Source organism: Triturus cristatus, chromosome 11, assembly GCF_964204655.1.
Source record: "Triturus cristatus chromosome 11, aTriCri1.1, whole genome shotgun sequence".
Classification (NCBI taxonomy): domain Eukaryota; kingdom Metazoa; phylum Chordata; class Amphibia; order Caudata; family Salamandridae; genus Triturus; species Triturus cristatus.
Window position 1 is genome coordinate 30435610 of NC_140594.1, and position 21554 is coordinate 30457163.

The 21554-nt window shown below is 52.8% G+C and overlaps 1 protein-coding gene across 2 annotated transcripts in view; it reads right to left on the reverse strand.

Annotated features, from left to right (window-relative positions):
- The window catches only part of STX2 (syntaxin 2), a 285012-nt gene that overhangs the window by 218852 nt on the left and 44606 nt on the right, over positions 1-21554 (reverse strand). For both annotated transcript variants that reach the window (XM_085633339.1, XM_085633338.1), the window contains exon 2: positions 1000-1074. In XM_085633339.1, the coding sequence (XP_085489465.1) occupies positions 1000-1074 (75 nt within the window). The remainder of the gene's footprint in view (positions 1-999; positions 1075-21554) is intronic.

Consider the following 21554-nt stretch of genomic DNA (forward strand, 5'->3'; position numbering starts at 1 on the left):
CCAAGATGGGACGCAGGCCCCCTTTCTCCTTCTTGGGGACCACAAAATAGTGGGAATAACAACCACGTCCTACTTCCGACCCAGGAACAAGCTCGATGGCCCCCTTGGCCAAGAGGGCTGTGACTTCCTGCTGGAGTAGCGCAAAATGGTCTCCGACATGCGGTGGAACTGAGGTGGCATGGCCGGAGGGGCAGTCTCAAAGGGGAGGGAGTATCCCATTCGGACAATTTGCAGCACCCACCTGTCCGAGGTAACGAAACACCAGTGGGGAAGGTGATTGCGAATCCTGCCGCCCACCGGCGTGGGGTGTGACCCAAAGCTCAGACTAGGAAGGCTTTGAGGCGGATGCTGCGGGAGCGAAGGTGGACTGACCCACATGCTGGCCCCCTGTCCCGCCGCGGGACAGGGGGCCAGCACCGTTCCCCCAGGGAACCGTGGCCGCGCTGAGGATGGTTCTGCGCAAGCTTCTGGTTGAACAAACGTGTCGGGGTGCCCCTTCCGTGGCCACGAAAGGAACGAAAAGCAGGCGTGGCCAGGCGCGTGGTGGAGATACCCAAGGACTTGGCCGTAGCCCGCGAGTCCTTTAAACGCTCCTGCGCCCTATCTGCCTTATTGCCAAACAGGCGAGGACCATCAAAGGTTATGTCCATAAGAGAACTTTGTACATCCCCTGGAAAACCAGTGCCACAACCAGGCGTGGCGACGGAGGGCCCCTGTTGTGGATATCGCCCTATCCAGTAAGTCTGCGGTCAAAAACAAAACTCACACAATTCCACAACAGATGAGTGAGAAGCAAGTGACATGAATCACAGAAGCGACAGACTACCCACACCGGGTCCACAAATTAAACCGCAAGGAGGAGGCTTGGGCACCAGAGGGTTTAGATCTTACATAAATAACACAATTACAATTCAAGTGGGTGCAGCCAACACCTCTACTATGCCAACTTCCAGTCTGCCATTTTGAAAGGAATACACCATTGATGTTCGCATTTCTCACCTGCTGGAAAAAGTCATCCATAAAATGGTCTTTTTCAACAATGACAGTGACTCCATCTTCCTCAACTTCTTTAGACTGAAAAGAAAAGAGATGTTTCAGTGACGTCAGAACGAAAAGTTCATACAAAGTTTTCTATGCACACAAATACATGCACAAGCAGGTTTACTTTCAGAAAAGGATTCGAACATTTCACTACGTATTCGTTCCTCAGGGATCTGAACATTTCACTGCAGGTGTAAGGGCCAGAGAAGTGAAACCCTTTACTTCACGTGTTAGTTCCACTGAGACATTCAAACATTTCATTACAGGTATTCAGACATATTCATACACTGCAATACATAGATAGGATTCAGAGGAATTCAAACACTTTACTTAGTGATTCTAACATTTCAATCCATGTGCAGGGTTCACAGGGATTCACACATTTTACTACACGTGCTGGTTTCACTTAGTGATTTATACTTCACTCCAAGTGCAGAGTACAGAGGGATTCAAACGTTTTCCTACACATGTATTTTTCACTGAGTAATTAATATTTCACTCCATGTGCATGGTTCAGAAGGACGTAAACGTTTCACTGGGTGATTCTAATATTTCACTACATGTGCAGGATTCAGAGAGATTGAAACATGCCAATGAAACAAGCAGGGCTTATATGGAGTTAATACATTTCACCACATGAAGAGGATGGATTCAGAGAGGGGCTCAGACAGGTTTATATAGCTCTAATGGTCGCAGAGATTAAGATATTTTACTACACAGGTACATCTGAAAGGCTTTCGAGCATTTAACTATGCGTATGGAGATGACGTGTTCAATATTATATTACCAGAGGCAGTGAAACATTTTACTACATTTTTAAAGTTCACGGGTCATCAAAAAGACAAGCAATATTCAAAATTAAAATTTCCTGACAACCTTAGCTACAAACCACAGCATACCTTGGCACAGGGATACGGAGTTGGACACTGTGTGAATACTTGCAGCTCATACTTGAAGTAAGAATCCGGAATCAACTGTGAAGTATTTCTTGACACGCCATTTTAATCTTTCTTCCATGCACATTTACATATCCCACCCCCAACCAACAAGCCAGCCAATGGCTGCCGTGCCCTACTCCCTAGTCCCACTTGAGGCATGGGCCTGCCCATCTCAGCGTAATCGCTGCAAAATTCAGTCTCTCCTGGCCAGTCATTGCAGGGGCCATGAAAGTAAAGATATTTACAGGGGAGGGAACGAGTGGTGTCAGGAGCAGAACAGGCACTGGGATGTGAAAAGGAATCACAGAGTTGGAAATTCTATAATGAGCAAATCATGGATGCAGCGGACCCTACGACTAAACGCAAACACAACCACCGTTGCAGCGGAGCAGAGGATCACTAATGCACTGATGCACGATCACTAATGCACTGATGCACTATCACTAATGCACTATCACTAATGCACTGATGCACTACCTCAATGCAGCCAGGTGTTTAGTTCTCTTCCTGCCACCAGGTGCATGCCAGCGATCAATTTTTATGCCGCAATTAACGATGGGGCATAATATGCTTCTCCTTTACTTTGTTAAGTAGATATCGGGCAACTAGGAACAGTGAAGTTAGGTGGTGAGCCCAGGATCACACACCGACACTGGTCCGATAGCAGTCAACCTCATCTCATGAACACAATGTCCAAGTAGTCAATATCGCGCGCCATCTTACTCGACAGCAGTCATGCAGAAGGCATTCAGCAGCTGCCATAGGTCACTTTCTATCATGCAAGTTGCAGGTGCCTGGTGCTCAAAGTAGACGGAGGTAGTCAGTGCTTGTTTTATGTGGCTTAGAAGAGATTCAGTCATTCAACGAAAAAAGATCTCCCTAAAGCACTATTTGTCACCAATGTTTTCCCTCACTGTTTTTCTGCAATTAAAACGTACTTTTGTATCATGCAATGAGCCCAACCAAAATGTGAGACTTAACAACGAACTCTCGCCCACCAAGCTTGTCACATGCCGAATATTGCCACCGCCCCATTCACTATCGATAGGATACCTATCACAGCGGTGTTCATTGAAGCCCGCTTCCTCCTCACCCACTCTTCAGTAGACACCCCTCAAACTTACCTGCACGTCACAGGAAACAACAAGTTCAACAATGTCTCAAAGGCCCTCAAAGCAACCGAAACTTGGAGAGGCCAAAAGAGCTCATGATTGAGAAGGAGCCACATTGAGAGATTGCTAGGCTCACCACACTCTGACCCCCAACATTCAACGGACGTCCGAGGTCTGGAACAGCAAAGGTCAGAAACCGAAGAGGGATGAGAGGGCGCTTATCTGAGCACTAACACCCAAAGCAGAAACAGTACTCAAGGCTTCCTTCCACCTCCTAGACTCCTCAAAAACAAACTGCCCTTCACATCTACAGAAGATCATCCATGAAGTATTACATTTCTAAGCGTGTAGATTAAAGGGTTATTTCTGTTTTATCAACATAAAGCACTAGGGGTGGACATTTAATGATTGCGTTGCTGGTGGACTGTAGAAGGCAGAGTTAGCACATCCCCACACTTTCTCCCGAAGAAGCCTACGACCTCTGCTGTCATTACCACTAAAAGTCTACAGCTAAGGGGTTGTATCTGGTCCAGTTTGCAGATCCATATTAGGACAATTCCTGGAACATCAGAGGCAAACAACAACACCAGTTACACACCAACTAGGAACCCTAAAATGTCTGTCCCCTTCACAAGGGTATGTGCAGTCATCTATCCACTGATGGGGAAAGAAAGTAACCACGCACTTCCAGCCCAGACACCTTAGATCTTCCCAGCCCAACATCCTCACTAATCTGAAACTCATCTGGTAACAAAGATGGGCCAGTGGCTTCTGGGGCAAGGTGCCCACCCAGGTATTAACCCAACCTGAAGGGCTTCAAGCTTTTCATCCCCGCCATACTCCGGACTCGGGGGAGGGGGTGTGACCTGCCGCCAACCGACCACCAGGACATTAGTAAAAGACACTTCATTCCATGCACTGGAGGTGACTCCCCAGCCACTCAACCAAAACACCTACTGTCACCTGGAGGCACGCAAGACACTACGAAGCCACCACAGTGACTGTGGTCTCCCCATCCACTCAAATAAGACACCTACTGTCTCCTGGAGGCCACAGAAGGCACCACAAAGGCACCATAGTGACTGTGGTCTACGCATCCACTCAATAAAGACACCTGCTGTCTCCTGAAGGTCACGCAAGACACCACAAAGGCACCACGTCGACTGCTGTATTCCCATCCACTCAACCAAGACACCTACTGTCACCTGGAGGCCACAGAAGACACTAGATAGCCACCACAGTGACTATGGTCCCTCCCATCCACTCAACCAAGACACCTGCTGTCTCCTGTAGGTTACGTAAGGCACCACAAAGCCACCATAGCAACTGCCTTGGAACATGCAATACCCAACAGCTCAGGATAATAATTCTAACACATACACTGATGGAACGATTTGAAGTCGGTTATGGATCTGGGTGTAGGAGACATTAAATTTGGGAGGGAGGGAGACAAGGACAACCTTTTGGAGTTTTCAGGGATCCTGTACAAATCACATGTCTGAGAGCTGTACGCTTCGTTAAATTAATACAATTTCGTACTTTTGTAGTGAAACATTCAAAAAGGCAGGCATGTAGTCACAGTTTGCAAGTTTGTTTTGAATGTTATTTACATTCACCAAGTAATTAGATCAAATGTGAAAAAACATTTTTTTGAATCTTACATCTTCATGCACCAAGCAAACAAAGGTGGGACGAAAAAAAGGAAGAATAAACAATGCTCTTCGCGACATTCCTAAACCTCAAAATGCAATTGGACTAATATTGGAGTATATTGGAGACAGCCTACATGAACACAGCTGTAAGAGCAGAAAAATGTCCACTTTGTAAAAGTGGCATAACTAAAATAGTAATATGAAATCCAACCTTACCAGTATAAGGTATTTATTATTGCCATTCCAAAGATGCAAACCATGGTACAGCTACTTCTTTCGAACCAGAAATTACAGCTTAAAAGAGTGTACTGAGGAATTCCCAATGTTAACCTATGAGAGGAGTAGCCCTCAGAATAGCGAAATACAAATTTAGGTATTTTTCACTACAAGGACTTGCAAAACTTAAAAGTACATGTCCTACCTTTTAGTAACATAGCACCCTGCCCTATGGGCTACCTAGGGCCTACCTTAGGGGTGACTTATGTCTAATAAATGAGAGGTTTAAGGCTTGGCAAGGGGGTTTTAATACCAAGTCGACATGGCAGTAAAACTGCCCACACAGGCTCTGCAGGGGCAGGCCTGAGACATGTTTAAAGGGATACCGGTGTGGGTGGTACAAACAGTGCTGCAGACTCACTAGTAGCATTTAATTTACAGGCCCTGGGTATGTAGTATACCAATGTACAAGGTACTTACAAGTAAATTAAATATGCCCGTTGTGTATACACCAATGTTACCATGTTAAGGGGAGAAGCACATGAACTTTAGCACTGGTCAGCAGTGGTAAAGTGCTCAGTCTTAAGGCCAACAAAGAGCCTGCATCAGCAAAGAGAGGAGGTAAGCAGGAAAAACATTTGAGGGATGACCACCCTAAGTCTGGCAGGTCTAATAGTATGGTATAGGATTCTGGGCGTCAGAGTATTGAAGTCAGTCGGATACCTTTTGGAAACCCCTGGTTAAGCAGGGCCCAAGAAGGAGAGCAAGAATAGTTTCTCAAACACTGGAGGTTTATGGCCTGCATTCCTGTGGCTGAAAGGTGGAGAAACCCTTAATGCATCGCAAAGTATACAACACAATACAGAAACTGTTGTTGTCAAATCTATGAGAAGCGTTACTGCAGATGGATGATATGAATGTAGAGTGCACTTAACCCGCATTATCTTGCACAAAAATATAAGAAGCCCTATGAGATAAATTTGCAATAAGAATTAGCCTTGAATGAGATATTCACAAAAATGAGATGTACAGTGTGTGGAAGAGATGCTTACCAGTGTAAAAGCGCCTGATATGAAACACACATATGAGATGCTCACAGAAGATGGGTATAATGAGATATGCAGAATGAGTTGTGTGGCAAAGCTCGGATATGAGGGGTTAGTGATGAACACCAGAGACACGGTTTGTGGGTGAAGCTCACAAACGAATACAGAGGGTGGAAGGTCCCAAATGAGCAGTGCATGGGATGCACTTAAGCAAAAAACGTTTTTTGGGAGGCTCACAACAAAATATAAAATGTTCAAAATTAGCAAATATGCCTCATGCTAGGATTATTCGAGCCACAATATTGAGCATTTAATTGAAACAATGATTGAAGGTGTGGAGGCCTTGGTCAAGACTATGATGATTTATTTACAAGTGACTTTTGGAGAGTTGCATATTAAAAGTGAAGTAATCTCTGAGGAACAGTTATTGCTACCAAGAAAGAAGGTCAGATGGGCAGGATAACTTGGATAGGGGTGGTGATGCTCCAAAAGATGAGCCAGGGGTGTCCTACACCCATGACACTGCTTCTGAGCATGTCCAGGAGGAGACTGAAGACCCCTTACTGGAGAACTCTAGTCTCCCAGGAAATAGTTCTAGTGATAAAGAGGTAGGCCCTAGCAGTTAGGACCCCCTTTATTCCTCCTGGGAGGCTACAAAGGGTTCGGGGGTCCAGATCGTCCTCAGTAAATTCTACCTCCTCGGCCACTTCAATAGGGTCCTCAATCTCCAGCAAGATGGAAGATTCCTTTGAAAGAGAATACCACCTGCTCAGCTTGAGAGAGCCAAGCTCAGAATCAAGAAGAAACAGTGGGCCCTAGATAAGGAAACCCTAGAAGTGCAGAGGGCTAGGAAAAGTTTGAGATTAGATTCCAAGGTGGCAGTCCTAGTGAGCCTAGCGTTAGGGAACACTCCTCCGATTGTGGGAAATTGAGGAGGATAGTCCCCTCCTTACCAGGAGGGTGATGACATCTTTAAGTGGATTACTGATTCGGAGAGGGCCTGTAAAGTTCAGACGGTTCCTCCGGGGCAGTGGGCAGCTATCCTGTGGCTCTCCTTTGCTAACAAAGGTAGAGACAAACTCTTGACAGTAAAGGAAGAAGATGCAGACAATTACAAAGTCTGGAAGAGTGCCCTCATAGATGGGTTTGGGTTAGCCACTGAGCAATACAGGGTTAAGTTTAGGGGCACAGAAGGCACACACTCAAGACTGGGCAGATTTTGCTATTAAGGCTCTGGAAGGCTAGCTTCATGGAAGCAACTTGCAGGATTATGAAGGACTGTACAATTTACTTGTGAGGGAGCATATTCTTAACTGTCAAAATCAGCAACTGCACCAGTACCTGGTGAACTCTTAGCTGACCTCTTCCCAAGAATTGGGAAAGAAGGAAGACGAATGGGTCCGCACCAGTGTGAAACAAAAGTGGTGGCAACCAGAAGAAGCAAGATTCATCTAAGGCCCAAGAAAAAGGTGGGGAAAAATCTAAAAAGAAAGTCTTCTGAAGGTCCCCAAAAATCTTCCTCTGGGAGTAGGTCCCAATCCTAGTCCTCCTCCAACAAGAAACCTTAGTGCTATTTGTGTAAGGAAAAAGGCCATAGGGCGAAAGATGCCAATAGCTCCAAGTCTAGCAGCAATACTGCTACTATTATTCCTAACCCTACTAGTGACCCTAGCAATAGCACTGGTGGTAGTAGTGCCCCCAAGAGTGTAGCTGGATTAACCTTGAGTACTGAAGTGGGTTCTGGCCTAGTGAGGACACCCACTCAGGCTGTTTTAGTCTGTGATGGGCACTGAGCTTGCCACCCTTTTTGTAAGTCGCACTAACTTGGGCAAATACAGACAACAGCCTCTCATCAGTGGTCAGCAAACTGTAGCTTACAGGGACACAGGTGCCAGTGTCACTATGGCAACAGAAAAACTTGTGTCTCTTAAGCAGATTCTACTTGGTCAGATTTACAAAGTGACGAGTGCCAGCAATGTCAGAACAGATCATTCCATGGAAGTTGTCAATCTCTGCTGGGGACAGGTAACTGGCTCAAAGAGAGTTGTGGTATCCTCAGCCTTACCTGTGGCCTGTCTACTGAGCAATGATTTGCAAACTTCAGCCTGGTCTGACGTGGACTTCAGGACTCGTGCAGAAATTATGGGAATTTCAGCCAGTGTCTTTGCTGTCACTAGGGCTCAGGCCAAGAAGTTAGGCACTGAGAGAGCCCTGGATCCTGAAAAAAATTGGGACAGCCAGCTCACAAGAGGAGGAGCAGGAAGGGTAAAGATGTATCCTTCTCTCAGACTCTGTGAAAATCAGTCTTCTGAGGGAGATGATCTCAGTACATGTGAAGGAACTGTCCCAGAGCGGCTTGGGTATGACAAGGCAGAGCTACTGGGGGCAGGGGCCCTTCCAGGGAAGACTTGAGTCTGCAGCAGAAGGCCTGTCACCCTCTTAAATAACTCAGACAGCAAACTGCTGCTGAGGAAGCAGGGAATGTCAAGATGGGATCCTGTTTTCTGAAAGTAGAGACCCCAAGCCTGGTGCCACCAGGAGGTTTGTCATACCTCAGAAGTTCAGGGGTTTCCTATTGACTCTGGCACACAACATTCCCCTTGCAGGGCATCTTGGGCAAAGCAAGACTTGGGACAGGCTTATCCCTCACTTTCACTAGCTCCACATGTTTGAAGACACCAAGGAGTTTTTTTTCGCTCCTCTTCCTCAGGGCACCCATGCCAGCAGTGACCCCCTTCTTCCTCTGGGCACGGTGCCAGCAGTAACCCCCCTCCTCTTCCTCAGGGCACCCATGCCAGCAGTAACCTTCACATCCCCCGATCATCTTTAGGGCACCCATGAGAGCAGTGACCCCTCTTCCCTTTCTCTCGGGGCACCTACGCCAGCAGTGACACTCGCCTATTCCTCAGGGCACCCATGCCAGCAGTGAATATCCCCTCTTCCTCAGGGCACCCATGCCAGCAGTAACCTCCTCCTTCCTCGTGGCACCCGTGCCAGCAGTAACCCCCCCCCCCTCTTCCTCAGCGCACCCATGCTGGCAGTGACGCCCCCCGCCCTCTTCTCAGGGCACCCATGCGAGCATTGAACCCGCTTTCCTTGAGGCACCCATGCCAGCAGTGACCCCCCACCCTATTCCTTAGGGCAGCCATGCCAGCAGTGCCCTCTTTCCTCAGGGCACCCATGCCATCAGTGACCCCCCCGCTCTTCTTTAGGGCACCCATGCGAGCAGTGACCCCTCCCATCTCTCTCAGGGCACCCATGCCAGCAGTGACCCCCCCCCCCTCTTCCTCTTCCTCAGGGCACCCATGCCAGCAGTGACCCCCTCCCCTCTCTCTCAGGGCACCCAGGCCAGCAGTGACCCTCCCTTCCTCAGGGGGCCCATGCCTGCAGTGACTCACTCTTCCTCAGGGCACCCATGCGAACAGTGCATCCCTCCTCTTCCTCAGGGGACCCATGTCAGCAGTAACCCCCCCCTCTTTCCTCAGGGCACCCGTGCCAGCAGTGACCCCCCTCTTCCTCAGGGCACCCATGCCAGCAGTGACCCCCCACCCCCTTCTCCTCAGGGCACCCATGCCAGCAGTGACCTTCCCCCTTCCTCGGGGAACACATGCCAGAAGAGACTCCCCCCCCCCCCCCTGCTGTTCTTTAGGGCATCCATGCAAGTAGTGACCCCGTCCCCCCTCTCTCAGGGCACCCATGCCAGCAGTGACACCTCCCCTCCATCCCCTCTTGTCTAGGACACCCATGCCAGCAGTAACACCCCCTTACTCAGGGCACCCATGCCAGCAGTGACACCCCCCCCTCCCTCTCACTCAGGGCACCCATTCCAGCAGTGACCCCCCCTACTCCATCTTACTCAAGGCCCCTATGCTGGCAGGGAAACCCCACCACTCCCTCTTCTTTAGGGCACCCGTGTTAGCAGAGACCCCCCCTTCCTCCGGGACCCCCGGCCAGCAGTCTGCCGAGGGCATGTCCTCAGCTCCCTATCGTGGATTCCGAGTTCTTTAAAAGCTAGTACACACACCTCACTCACTGCAGCCTGTGTGCACGAGTGTCCCTAGTGAACGAGGCCTGGTGAAAGGCGGTCGGTGGTGACAGTACGGACCCCTCAGTTCAAGCGCGTACCTTCCATTGGTGCAGCAGGTGCAGTGGCACCGGGACCAGAAGCCTGTGGGGCCCACTGAACCCGTATCATTGCTGTATTGTATAATTTAAACAGTCGTGGGGGGCGGGACATGTTCTTCCTTGCACCAGAGCCCATGACACACTGACTACCTACTGCTCAGCGTTGTGTTCATTCATCGCCGGATGACGAGGGAGCCTTTTCCAGGCGGGTGACTTCATCGCCCGGGTCCCCCGGGCCCTGCCGTGTGTAGACGTGAGACGTGGTCACACCTGTCTCGTGTGCACGGGAGGGGTGCGAGACCGGAGCAGGGACAGTCGGGGAGGGATCGTCTGAGTGGAAACCTGCAGACACCTTCACTGCGTCGACTCAAACACAGAGCGTCTTGTGCACACGAAGTGTGTGCGCCTTTCATTTACAGGTGAAATACCGGAGCCGTTCTGGTGTGCTTCCGACACTGGTGAGAAGAGATACAAAGGCCACACTAGTGCAGAAGAGACTTCCGGGCCATGCTAGTGCAGAAGAGACACCTGGGCCACAGAGCAGAAGAGACACCAGGGCCATACTCAAGCACAAGAAACACCTGGGCCATAGAGCAGAAGAGACACCTGGGCCATAGAGCAGAAGAGACACCTGGGCCATAGAGCAGAAGAGACACCTGGGCCATACTCAAGCAGAAGAAACACCTGGGCCATAGAGCAGAAGAGACACCTGGGCCATAGAGCAGAAGAGACACCTGGGCCATACTCCAGCAGAAGAGGCACCCGGGCCATACTCCAGCAGAAGAGGCACCCGGGCCATACTACAGCAGAAGAGGCACCCGGGCCATACTAGACCAAAAGATACACCAGGGCCATTCTAGAGCAAGAGAGACACCGGAACATACTAGAGCAAAAGAGACACCTGGACCACACTAGTGCAGAAGAGACACCTGGACCATACTAGTGCAGAAGAGACACCTGGACCACACTAGTGCATAAGAGACACCTGGACCATACTAGTGCATAAGAGACACCTGGACCATACTAGTGCATAAGAGACACCTGGACCATACTAGTGCAGAAGAGACACCTGGACCATATTAGTGCAGAAGAGACACCTGCGACATACTACAGCAGAAGAGACACCTGGGCCATAATACAGCAGAAGAGACACCGGGACCATATTAGTGCAGAAGAGACACCTGGACCATACTAGTGCAGAAGAGACACCTGGACCATACTAGTGCAGAAGAGACACCTGGACCATACTAGTGCAGAAGAGACACCTGGACCATACTAGTGCATAAGACACACCTGGACCTTAATAGTGCAGAAGAGACACCTGGACCATAGTAGTGCAGAAGACACACCTGCGACATACTGGAGAAGAAGAGACACCTGGGCCATAATACAGCAGAAGAGACACTTGGACTGTTACTACAACAGAAGAGACACCTCGGACATACTGAAGAAGAGGAGACACCTGGGCAATACTAGTGCAGAAGACACCTGCGACATACTGGAGGAGAAGAGACACCTTGAAATCTCTGAGTCGGTCGTTATATACTGATCTCAATAAATACATTAATGTTGTAATGTGAATTGAACTGCTACAATACAGTGCACAACACGCACAAGGACATATTTTCATTTTGAGTTAAACTCACATGGCTACCATAAACACCTCTATTTTATGGACGTGTGAGTTTTCTCAGCCATTCGGACACGTGCCAAGTGTGCTTTCGGCTCGCTGTTTCACTGCAACAAGGGGTGCAGGGCACCAGGACGCACAGGAAGGAAGGCCACAGAACCAACACAAGGGGTGCAGGCCACCAAGACGCACACTCACAGGAAAGACGACTCCTTCACCAACACAAGGGGTGCTGGGCACAAGGACACACACTCTCAGGAAGAAAGGCTGCTTCACTGGCACAATGGGTCCAGGGAGCACACTCACAGGAAGAAAGGGTGCTTCACTGACAAGGGGTGCAAGGGTGCAGGGTACCAGGAAGGAAGGCTGCTTCACTGAGACAAGGGGTGCAAGGGTGCAGAGTAATAGGAAGGAAGGATGCTTCACTGACACAAGGGGTGCAGGGTACAGGGTACCAGGAAAGAAGTCCGCTTCACTGACATAAGGGGTGCAGGGGGCACAATCACAGGAAGGAAGGGTGCTTCACTGACACAAGGGGTGCAGGGCGCACACTCACAGGACAGAAGGGTGATTCACTGACACAAGGTGTGCTTGGTACAGCGTACCAGGAAGGAAGGCTGCTTCCCTGACACAAAGGTGCAGGGCGCACACTCACAGGAAGGAAGGGTGCTTCACTGACACAAGGGGTGCAGGGTACCAGGAAGGAAGGCTGGTTCACTGAGACAAGGGGTGCAAGGGTGCAGAGTAACAGGAAGGATGCTTCACTGACACAAGTGGTGCAGGGTACCAGGAAGGAAGTCTGCTTCACTGACACAGGGGGTGCAGGGGGCACACTAACAGGAATGAAGGCTGCTTCCCTGACACAAAGGTGCAGGGCGCACACTCACAGGTAGGAAGGCTCCTTCACTGATGCAAGGTGAGCAAGGGGGCACACTCACAGGAAGGAAGGCTGCTTCACTGATGCAAGGTGAGCAAGGGTGCACACTCACAGGAAGGAAGGGTGCTTCACTGACACAAGGGGTTCAGGGCAAAGGGTACCAGGAAGGAAGGCTGCTTCACGGACACAAGGGTGTAGGGAACAAGGAAGGAAGGAAGGGTGCTTCACTGGCACAAGGTGAGCAAGGGGGCACACTCACAGGAAGGAAGGGTGCTTCACTGACAAAAGGGGTGCAGGGCACACACTCACAGGAAGGAAGGGTGCTTCACTGACACAAGGGGTGCAGGGCACACACTCACAGGAAGGAAGGGTGCTTCACTGACAAAGGGGTGCAAGGGTGCAGGGTACCAGGAAGGACGGCTGCTTCATTGACACAAGGGGTGCAGGGCGCACACTCACAGGAAGAAAGGCTGCTTCACTGACACAAGGGGTGCAGGGCGCACACTCACAGGACAGAAGGCTGCTTCACTGACACAAGATGTGCTTGGTACAGCGTACCAGGAAGGAAGGGTGCTTCCCTGACACAAAGGTGCAGGGCACACACTCACAGGAAGGAAGGGTGCTTCACTGACACAAGCGGTGCAGGGTACAGGGTACCAGGAAGGCTGCTTCACTGACACAAGGAGTGCAAGGGTGCAGGGTACAGGAAGGAGGGCTGCTTCACTGACACAAAGGGCGCATGGTACCAGCAAAGAGGGCTGCTTCACTGACACAAGGGGTGCAGGGCGCAAACTCATAGGAATGAAGGGTGCTTCACTAACACAAAGGGTGCAGGACGCACACAGGAAGGAAGGCTGCTTCACTGACACAAGGAGTACAGGGTCCCAGGAAGGAAGGCTGCTTCACTGACACAAGGGGTGCAAGGGTGCAGGGTACCAGGAAGGCTGGTTTACTGACACAAGGGGTGCAGGGCGCACACTCACAGGAAGGAAGGGTGCTTCACTGACATAAGGAGTGCAGGGCTCATACTCACAGGAAGGAAGGCTGCTTCACTGGTGCAGGGGACAGGGTACCAGGAAGGAAGTCCGCTTCACTGACACAGGGGGTGCAGGGCGCACACTCACAGGACAGAAGGGTGATTCACTGACACAAGGGGTGCAGAGTGCAGAGTACAGGGTACCAGGACGGAAGGCTGCTTCACTGACCCAAGGGGCGCAGGGTACCAGGAAGGAGGGCTGCTTCACTGACACATGGAATGCAGGGTACCAGGAAGGAGGACTGCTTCACTGACAGGGGGTGCAAGGGTGCAGGGCACAAGCACACACGTTCACTCTAAGGAATGGGCGTGCCAAGAGAGCCCGGGGGCCCGGCGCACACTTCACCATTCCTCGGATTACTGCGGCCACTGGTGACGGAGCTCTCGGGCAGGAGGGAAACTTGGAGAGAAGCCGTCACATTTTCCAGAGCCTGCAGCTGTGTGGAGAGCTCTTCCAGGGCTGCTGAGGTGCGGAGGACGCGCCGACACAATCATAAAACCCGACCCCTGATCGATTGCACAATATCTGATCCCGGCAGAAGAACCTGCCCGGGGAGGATTTGCAGCTCCTCGAATTTGTGGATTTGACCCTCAAGATCGGATGTGTTTGTACTGTTGAGTTTGCGAAAGCAACAAAAACCAGCACGTGTTTAAAGTACAGAAAACATTGAAAGATATTGAAAGGTCACTTTAGTGCCTGGACGCGCAGCGCTGAGCTAGTCATAAGAACTGCATCGGGGCCTCCATCGGTCATTAACCCACATATTACCGTGGAGGCTGCCGTAAACAAGGTTACAAATGCAACAAGCATTGGCATAGCCAATAGGTCTCGCCTTTGGGACCCTAAAAGTGTTTAGCCATGCAACAGTTGATGTTGTTGCACCAAAAATATTGTGCTGGATAACTAAACACTTATAAGGTCCCAAAGGCGAGACCTATTGGCTATGCCAATGCTTGTTTAACCTCTTAGCATTTCACATAGAAAAGCAAACACGTCTCCTGTTCAAGTGTGCATGCTACACAGCGGACATGCGCCTTCAGGACAGACAATTGGATAGGTAGGACAGACACGCTCAGTGTTAAAGTTAAAAAAAACACAACAATAAAAAGAGAGCGGGACTGTGAATACATAAAGCATTAGTTTAAAAAATGTATGACACAAAATATGAGATTTGCTGCCACAGTTGAAAACAACTGCATTACAGAATAAGATAGGCTTCCTTAAAATGTACTAAAAGATTCAATGTTGTAATGCTGGCAGTGCTTTCAGATGTTATAGTTTTAAAAATACACATTTAGACTGAACCTACTGCGAACCGTTTTTATAGGTTTTCGTTAGAAGAATCCATTCCAGAACTAGTAACACCCTGTACAAGAAACTCCCAAAAGAACGTGGTCACCGTGCAGCCTCGGATGTTGATATCCGGCTCCCAAACAGCCTCGCACACATTTACATTTCTTTCAGGTGGCAGGGCACCCAGGAGAGAATGTGTGTGGCTTAAATCACTTCACTTAAAGTCCACCCGACACATGAAACACGCACTGTGCCCTGCGCCAGAAGGGACCCTGATGACACAGGCCCAGGTGTAGAATATATTCACCCCAGACGGGGGATATTTTGAAGGGGGGTTTATAGCGTGTGACACCCCCAAATAATCTCTCAGCCGGGTGAGGGCCCACCAGTGACTGTCTGCTACAGATGTTAATTACTTCCATGTCACATCTGGAGAGTCAGTGCATCCTGGATGGGAAGCACAAACAGCAGGGCTTTAAGTGGGTGAGATAAAAAACGACTTTGAAACAGGTCCCTAGAGGGCCCTACGTTCATGGAACCTTTGCAGCCAAAACCTTGATCAATTTCTCTAGAATGAGTGTAAAACCCTTATTGTGCAGTACTCCCATCACGGATGCAGTCCTTTTTCATATTTCACGTGCTGTAATTCATCTTGCATTCTCATTCTGCAAGAATATTCACCTGTTCCAGATGGTGTGTTTCTGACGTTCCATGCAACAGAGTGTCTTGTATAGCGCCTAGTGTGAAAGGCGTCGCATTTAGGTTTCTGAGTAGATGGTTATGACATGGCATGATTAAGAGCTTTGGTGCGGAGCTAAAGTCAGTGCTGTTTTCAGACAGAGTGTTTCATAAAGGTATTCAGACTGCATTCACATCCAGTCCTTGGCCTCTCTAACGGGTACTGCATTTTGTAGTGCTACTGAGGTACTACTTTACCTACTACAAAATGGAATTTGTGAATCGGGCCCAATGTCTTCACACAACACAGCACTGCTTGATGTTCATTCCTGCATGGCCTCTCGTGGTGAACTCGATATTCGTTGCTTTGGGCAGGTGGGAGCTCCTGGAATCATGCGGAGGTTGGGCTGGTCCGGGGAGGGAGTGGCCACTCAGTTTCCCCAATAGGGCGACACACTTGCGAAACACAAAGTGACAAAAAGCCTAGGTTCTTTCTTGTGTACGTTTTTTGACAATTTCAGAGACGTACTTTGTGTCCATAGAGCAAGGAGGGGGCTAGCGAGCGGGAACCCAGCTAACTCACCGTGTTGAGCGTTGCGTCCACCTCTTTCTCATCTTGGGGAGTTCTCCCAGTAAATGCATCAACTTAAGACAGAACATGTCGGAAACAGAGTGAGGCATTCCCTGCTCACTGTTTCTGTTTTGTTCGGTTTCAAGTTCATGCAATAACTGGGAGAGATTGTGAGTTGAGTGTTTGAATTGTAGACATATCGCACGTAGAACAGGGGCTCAGGTCGGCGAGGAGCCAGGGTAGACAATCATGGGAGGAACACTTTTGTCCTAAGATGCAACAATGAGGAGAAATCTCACCTACTAAATGTCTCTGCGAGCAGCGCATGCGCGCTGACTCAGCGAGACCTAAAAAGAACAGTTGATGGACAGAATGCAGAACAATGTCATACACAGTGGTCGAAGTGGGGGGAAAAAAAGTAGGGGAACTGTGGGTGGAGAATCAGAGGGTGGGAATAACCCATGGACTGGGTCAATGGGCGGAGTCAGAGGTGTGGCCAGAAAGAGCAAAACATCCCAGTTTTTAGTATTTGCTTGGTATTTCACTGACCAGTTACAACTGAAACAGTCCAGTCCAAACTGCCAAGCCAGGTCCTCCCTGGACCAGAAACTAGCATCCTAGGACCAGTTTAGGGGTTTCACCCCTCTTCAGCCAGGATAGCTTGACTCCAGTGGCATGGACAGCACGGGGACCCACGTCTGGGCATACCCGTCCCACTCGGGGAGACAAATGCAAAAACAACGGTTGATGGACAGAATGCAGAACAATGTCATACATTCACCCCAGTACAGAGATCTGGGCGTAAATCCATCGTTTTTTTTTTGCTCGCCATGCCACTCCAGTTTGAACCCAGCCAAATGCAAATCCCTAGACTGGAAATAAGCATCCTAGGACTCGTTTTGGGGTTTCACCCCTCATCAGCCAGGATAGCTGGACTCCAGAGGCATTCCCAGGATGCTCGTTTCCGGTCCAGGGAGGAACTGGCTTTCCAGTTCGGGCTGAACTGTTCCCATGAGGCACATGATTAACACAGATTTGCAAATGGCTGGGTCTAAAATGCGGCGGAATGGTGAGCAAAAGAACGATGGATTTAACCCAGAGCCATTGACTCGGGGAGAATGTTTGATTCGCTCTGCATTCCATCCATCATCTGTGTGTCTTTTGTAAAGAAGTTTACAACATCCCACAGAGAGGGGTGAGCCTTGGGGTGGGTGCAAACCCCACATGGGATACCTGAGCGTGCCCTGAGGACCCGCGTCTTAAATCCGTGCCCCACAAGAGCACACCTTACGGCCTCAATCTCCCCAGAATCTACCAGGTCAAGCGCCTTCCCCAAAGGCTTCAAGCTGCACTCGTGCACACACAGGACATCAGGTCAGAGGGCATGCACTGATGCCTGCTGAGTGAAGCTCGCCATCCCCGAGGCCTGTGTAGGTAAAGATTGTAACTAGCCATGGATGGTTGTGCAGGGGCTTCAAGAGTGAAGGGTGGGGCCGCAGGACCATGAGGGACAGCATACCCCCTCACGGAGCACACCCTTTGATGCATGACACTCAGTGGCCAGTCAGTCTGAACACTGCTTCCAGTCAGACTTCTGGCTGCGTCTATAATTGAAACTACTCTAAAGCATTGTTGTTAATGTACATGAGATTTATAGCGCACAAACTCACCCAGTCAGGGCATCCTAGCGCTTAAACAAAGCAAGCAGTGCCTGGACTCCAGAAGAGCGCAAATCAAAACAAGTGGGTTTTCAGATTCTTCTAAATGAGGACCCGGGCCCAGAAGCTGGGCGCCGCGAGAGGACCCGGGCCCAGAAGCTGGGCGCCGCGAGAGGACCCGGGCCCAGAAGCTGGGCGCCGCGAGAGGACCCGGGCCCAGAAGCTGGGCGCCGCGAGAGGACCCGGGCCCAGAAGCTGGGCGCCGCGGGAGGACCCGGGCCCAGAAGCTGGGCGCCGCGGGAGGACCCGGGCCCAGAAGCTGGGCGCCGCGGGAGGACCCGGGCCCAGAAGCTGGGCGCCGCGGGAGGACCCGGGCCCAGGAGCTGGGCGCCGCGGGAGGACCCGGGCCCAGAAGCTGGGCGCCGCGGGAGGACCCGGGCCCAGAAGCTGGGCGCCGCGGGAGGACGCAGAGCTGGGCGCCGCGGGAGGACGCAGAGCTGGGCGCCGCGGGAGGACGCAGAGCTGGGCAGAGCGGGAGGACGCAGAGCTGGGCAGAGCGGGAGGACGCAGAGCTGGGCAGAGCGGGAGGACGCAGAGCTGGGCGCAGCGGGAGGACGCAGAGCTGGGCGCAGCGGGAGGACGCAGAGCTGGGCGCCGCGGGAGGACGCAGAGCTGGGCGCCGCGGGAGGACGCAGAGCTGGGCGCCGCGGGAGGACGCAGAGCTGGGCGCCGCGGGAGGACGCAGAGCTGGGCGCCGCGGGAGGACGCAGAGCTGGGCGCCGCGGGAGGACGCAGAGCTGGGCGCCGCGGGAGGACGCAGAGCTGGGCGCCGCGGGAGGACGCAGAGCTGGGCGCCGCGGGAGGACGCAGAGCTGGGCGCCGCGGGAGGACGCAGAGCTGGGCGCCGCGGGAGGACGCAGAGCTGGGCGCCGCGGGAGGACGCAGAGCTGGGCGCCGCGGGAGGACGCAGAGCTGGGCGCCGCGGGAGGACGCAGAGCTGGGCGCCGCGGGAGGACGCAGAGCTGGGCACAGCGGGAGGACGCAGAGCTGGGCACTGCGGGAGGACGCAGAGCTGGGCACTGCGGGAGGACGCAGAGCTGGGCACTGCGGGAGGACGCAGAGCTGGGCACTGCGGGAGGACGCAGAGCTGGGCACTGCGGGAGGACGCAGAGCTGGGCACTGCGGGAGGACGCAGAGCTGGGCACTGCGGGAGGACGCAGAGCTGGGCACTGCGGGAGGACGCAGAGCTGGGCACTGCGGGAGGACGCAGAGCTGGGCACTGCGGGAGGACGCAGAGCTGGGCACTGCGGGAGGACGCAGAGCTGGGCACTGCGGGAGGACGCAGAGCTGGGCACTGCGGGAGGACGCAGAGCTGGGCACTGCGGGAGGACGCAGAGCTGGGCACTGCGGGAGGACGCAGAGCTGGGCACTGCGGGAGGACGCAGAGCTGGGCACTGCGGGAGGACGCAGAGCTGGGCACTGCGGGAGGACGCAGAGCTGGGCACTGCGTGAGGACGCAGAGCTGGGCACTGCGTGAGGACGCAGAGCTGGGCACTGCGTGAGGACGCAGAGCTGGGCACTGCGTGAGGACGCAGAGCTGGGCACTGCGGGAGGACGCAGAGCTGGGCACTGCGGGAGGACGCAGAGCTGGGCACTGCGGGAGGACGCAGAGCTGGGCACTGCGGGAGGACGCAGAGCTGGGCACTGCGGGAGGACGCAGAGCTGGGCACTGCGGGAGGACGCAGAGCTGGGCACTGCGGGTGTGCACTAGATACAGCTGGGCGCCCATGAACCGCGCCAGGCCCAGCTGGGCGCCCGAGACCCGCGCCAGGCCCAGCTGGGCGCCCATGAACCGCGCCAGGCCCAGCGGGGTGCCCGAGACCCGCGCCAGGCCCAGCGGGGCGCCCGAGACCCGCGCCAGGCCCAGCGGGGCGCCCGAGACCCGCGCCAGGCCCAGCGGGGCGCCCGAGACCCGCGCCAGGCCCAGCGGGGCGCCCGAGACCCGCGCCAGGCCCAGCGGGGCGCCCGAGACCAGCGCCAGGCCCAGCGGGGCGCCCGAGACCAACGCCAGGCCCAGCGGGGCGCCCGAGACCAACGCCAGGCACAGAGCCTCGTGTCAGGTACAGCTGGGCGACCGAGACCAGCGCTAGGCACAGCTGGGCGACCGAGACCAGCGCTAGGCACAGCTGCGCGACCGAGACCAGCGCAAGGCACAGCTGCGCGACCGAGACCAGCGCTAGGCACAGCTGCGCGACCGAGACCAGCGCTAGGCACAACTGCGCGACCAAGACCAGCGCTAGGCACAGCTGCGCGACCAAGACCAGCGCTAGGCACAGCTGCGCGACCAAGACCAGCGCTAGGCACAGCTGCGTGTCCGAGACCAGCACTAGATACAGCTGCGTGTCCGAGACCAGCACTAGATACAGCTGCACGTCAGCTGTGTCCGAGACCAGCACTAGATACAGCTGCACGTCAGCTGTGTCCGAGACCAGCACTAGATACAGCTGTGTCCGAGACCAGCACTAGATACAGCTGTGTCCGAGACCAGCACTAGATACAGCTGTGTCCGAGACCAGCGCTAGGCACAGCTGCGCGACCGAGACCAGCGCTAGGCACAGCTGCGCATCCGAGACCAGATCTAGGCACAGCTGCGCGTCCGAGACCAGCACTAGATACAGCTGCACGTCCGAGACCAGCACTAGATACAGCTGCACGTCAGCTGTGTCCGAGACCAGCACTAGATACAGCTGTGTCCGAGACCAGCACTAGATACAGCTGTGTCCGAGACCAGCACTAGATACAGCTGTGTCCCAGACCAGCGCTAGATACAGCTGTGTCCCAGACCAGCGCTAGATACAGCTGTGTCCCAGACCAGCGCTAGATACAGCTGTGTCCCAGACCAGCGCTAGATACAGCTGTGTGTCCCAGACCAGCGCTAGATACAGCTGTGTGTCCCAGACCAGCGCTAGATACAGCTGTGTGTCCCAGACCAGCGCTAGATACAGCTGTGTGTCCCAGACCAGCGCTAGATACAGCTGTGTGTCCCAGACCAGCGCTAGATACAGCTGTGTGTCCCAGACCAGCGCTAGATACAGCTGTGTGTCCCAGACCAGCGCTAGATACAGCTGTGTGTCCCAGACCAGCGCTAGATACAGCTGTGTGTCCCAGACCAGCGCTAGATACAGCTGTGTGTCTGAGAGCAGCGCTAGATACAGCTGTGTGTCTGAGAGCAGCGCTAGATACAGCTGTGTGTCTGAGAGCAGCGCTAGATACAGCTGTGTGTGAGAGCAGCGCTAGATACAGCTGTGTGTCTGAGAGCAGCGCTAGATACAGCTGTGTGTCTGAGAGCAGCGCTAGATACAGCTGTGTGTCTGAGAGCAGCGCTAGATACAGCTGTGTGTCTGAGAGCAGCGCTAGATACAGCTGTGTGTCTGAGAGCAGCGCTAGATACAGCTGTGTGTCTGAGAGCAGCGCTAGATACAGCTGTGTGTCTGAGAGCAGCGCTAGATACAGCTGTGTGTCTGAGAGCAGCGCTAGATACAGCTGTGTGTCTGAGAGCAGCGCTAGATACAGGTGCGTCTCTAGGACCAGTACTAGATACAGGTGTGTCAGAGCAGCACTAGATACAGCTGTGCTTCTGAGAGCAGCACTAGATACAGCTGTGTCTGTGAGAGCAGCAC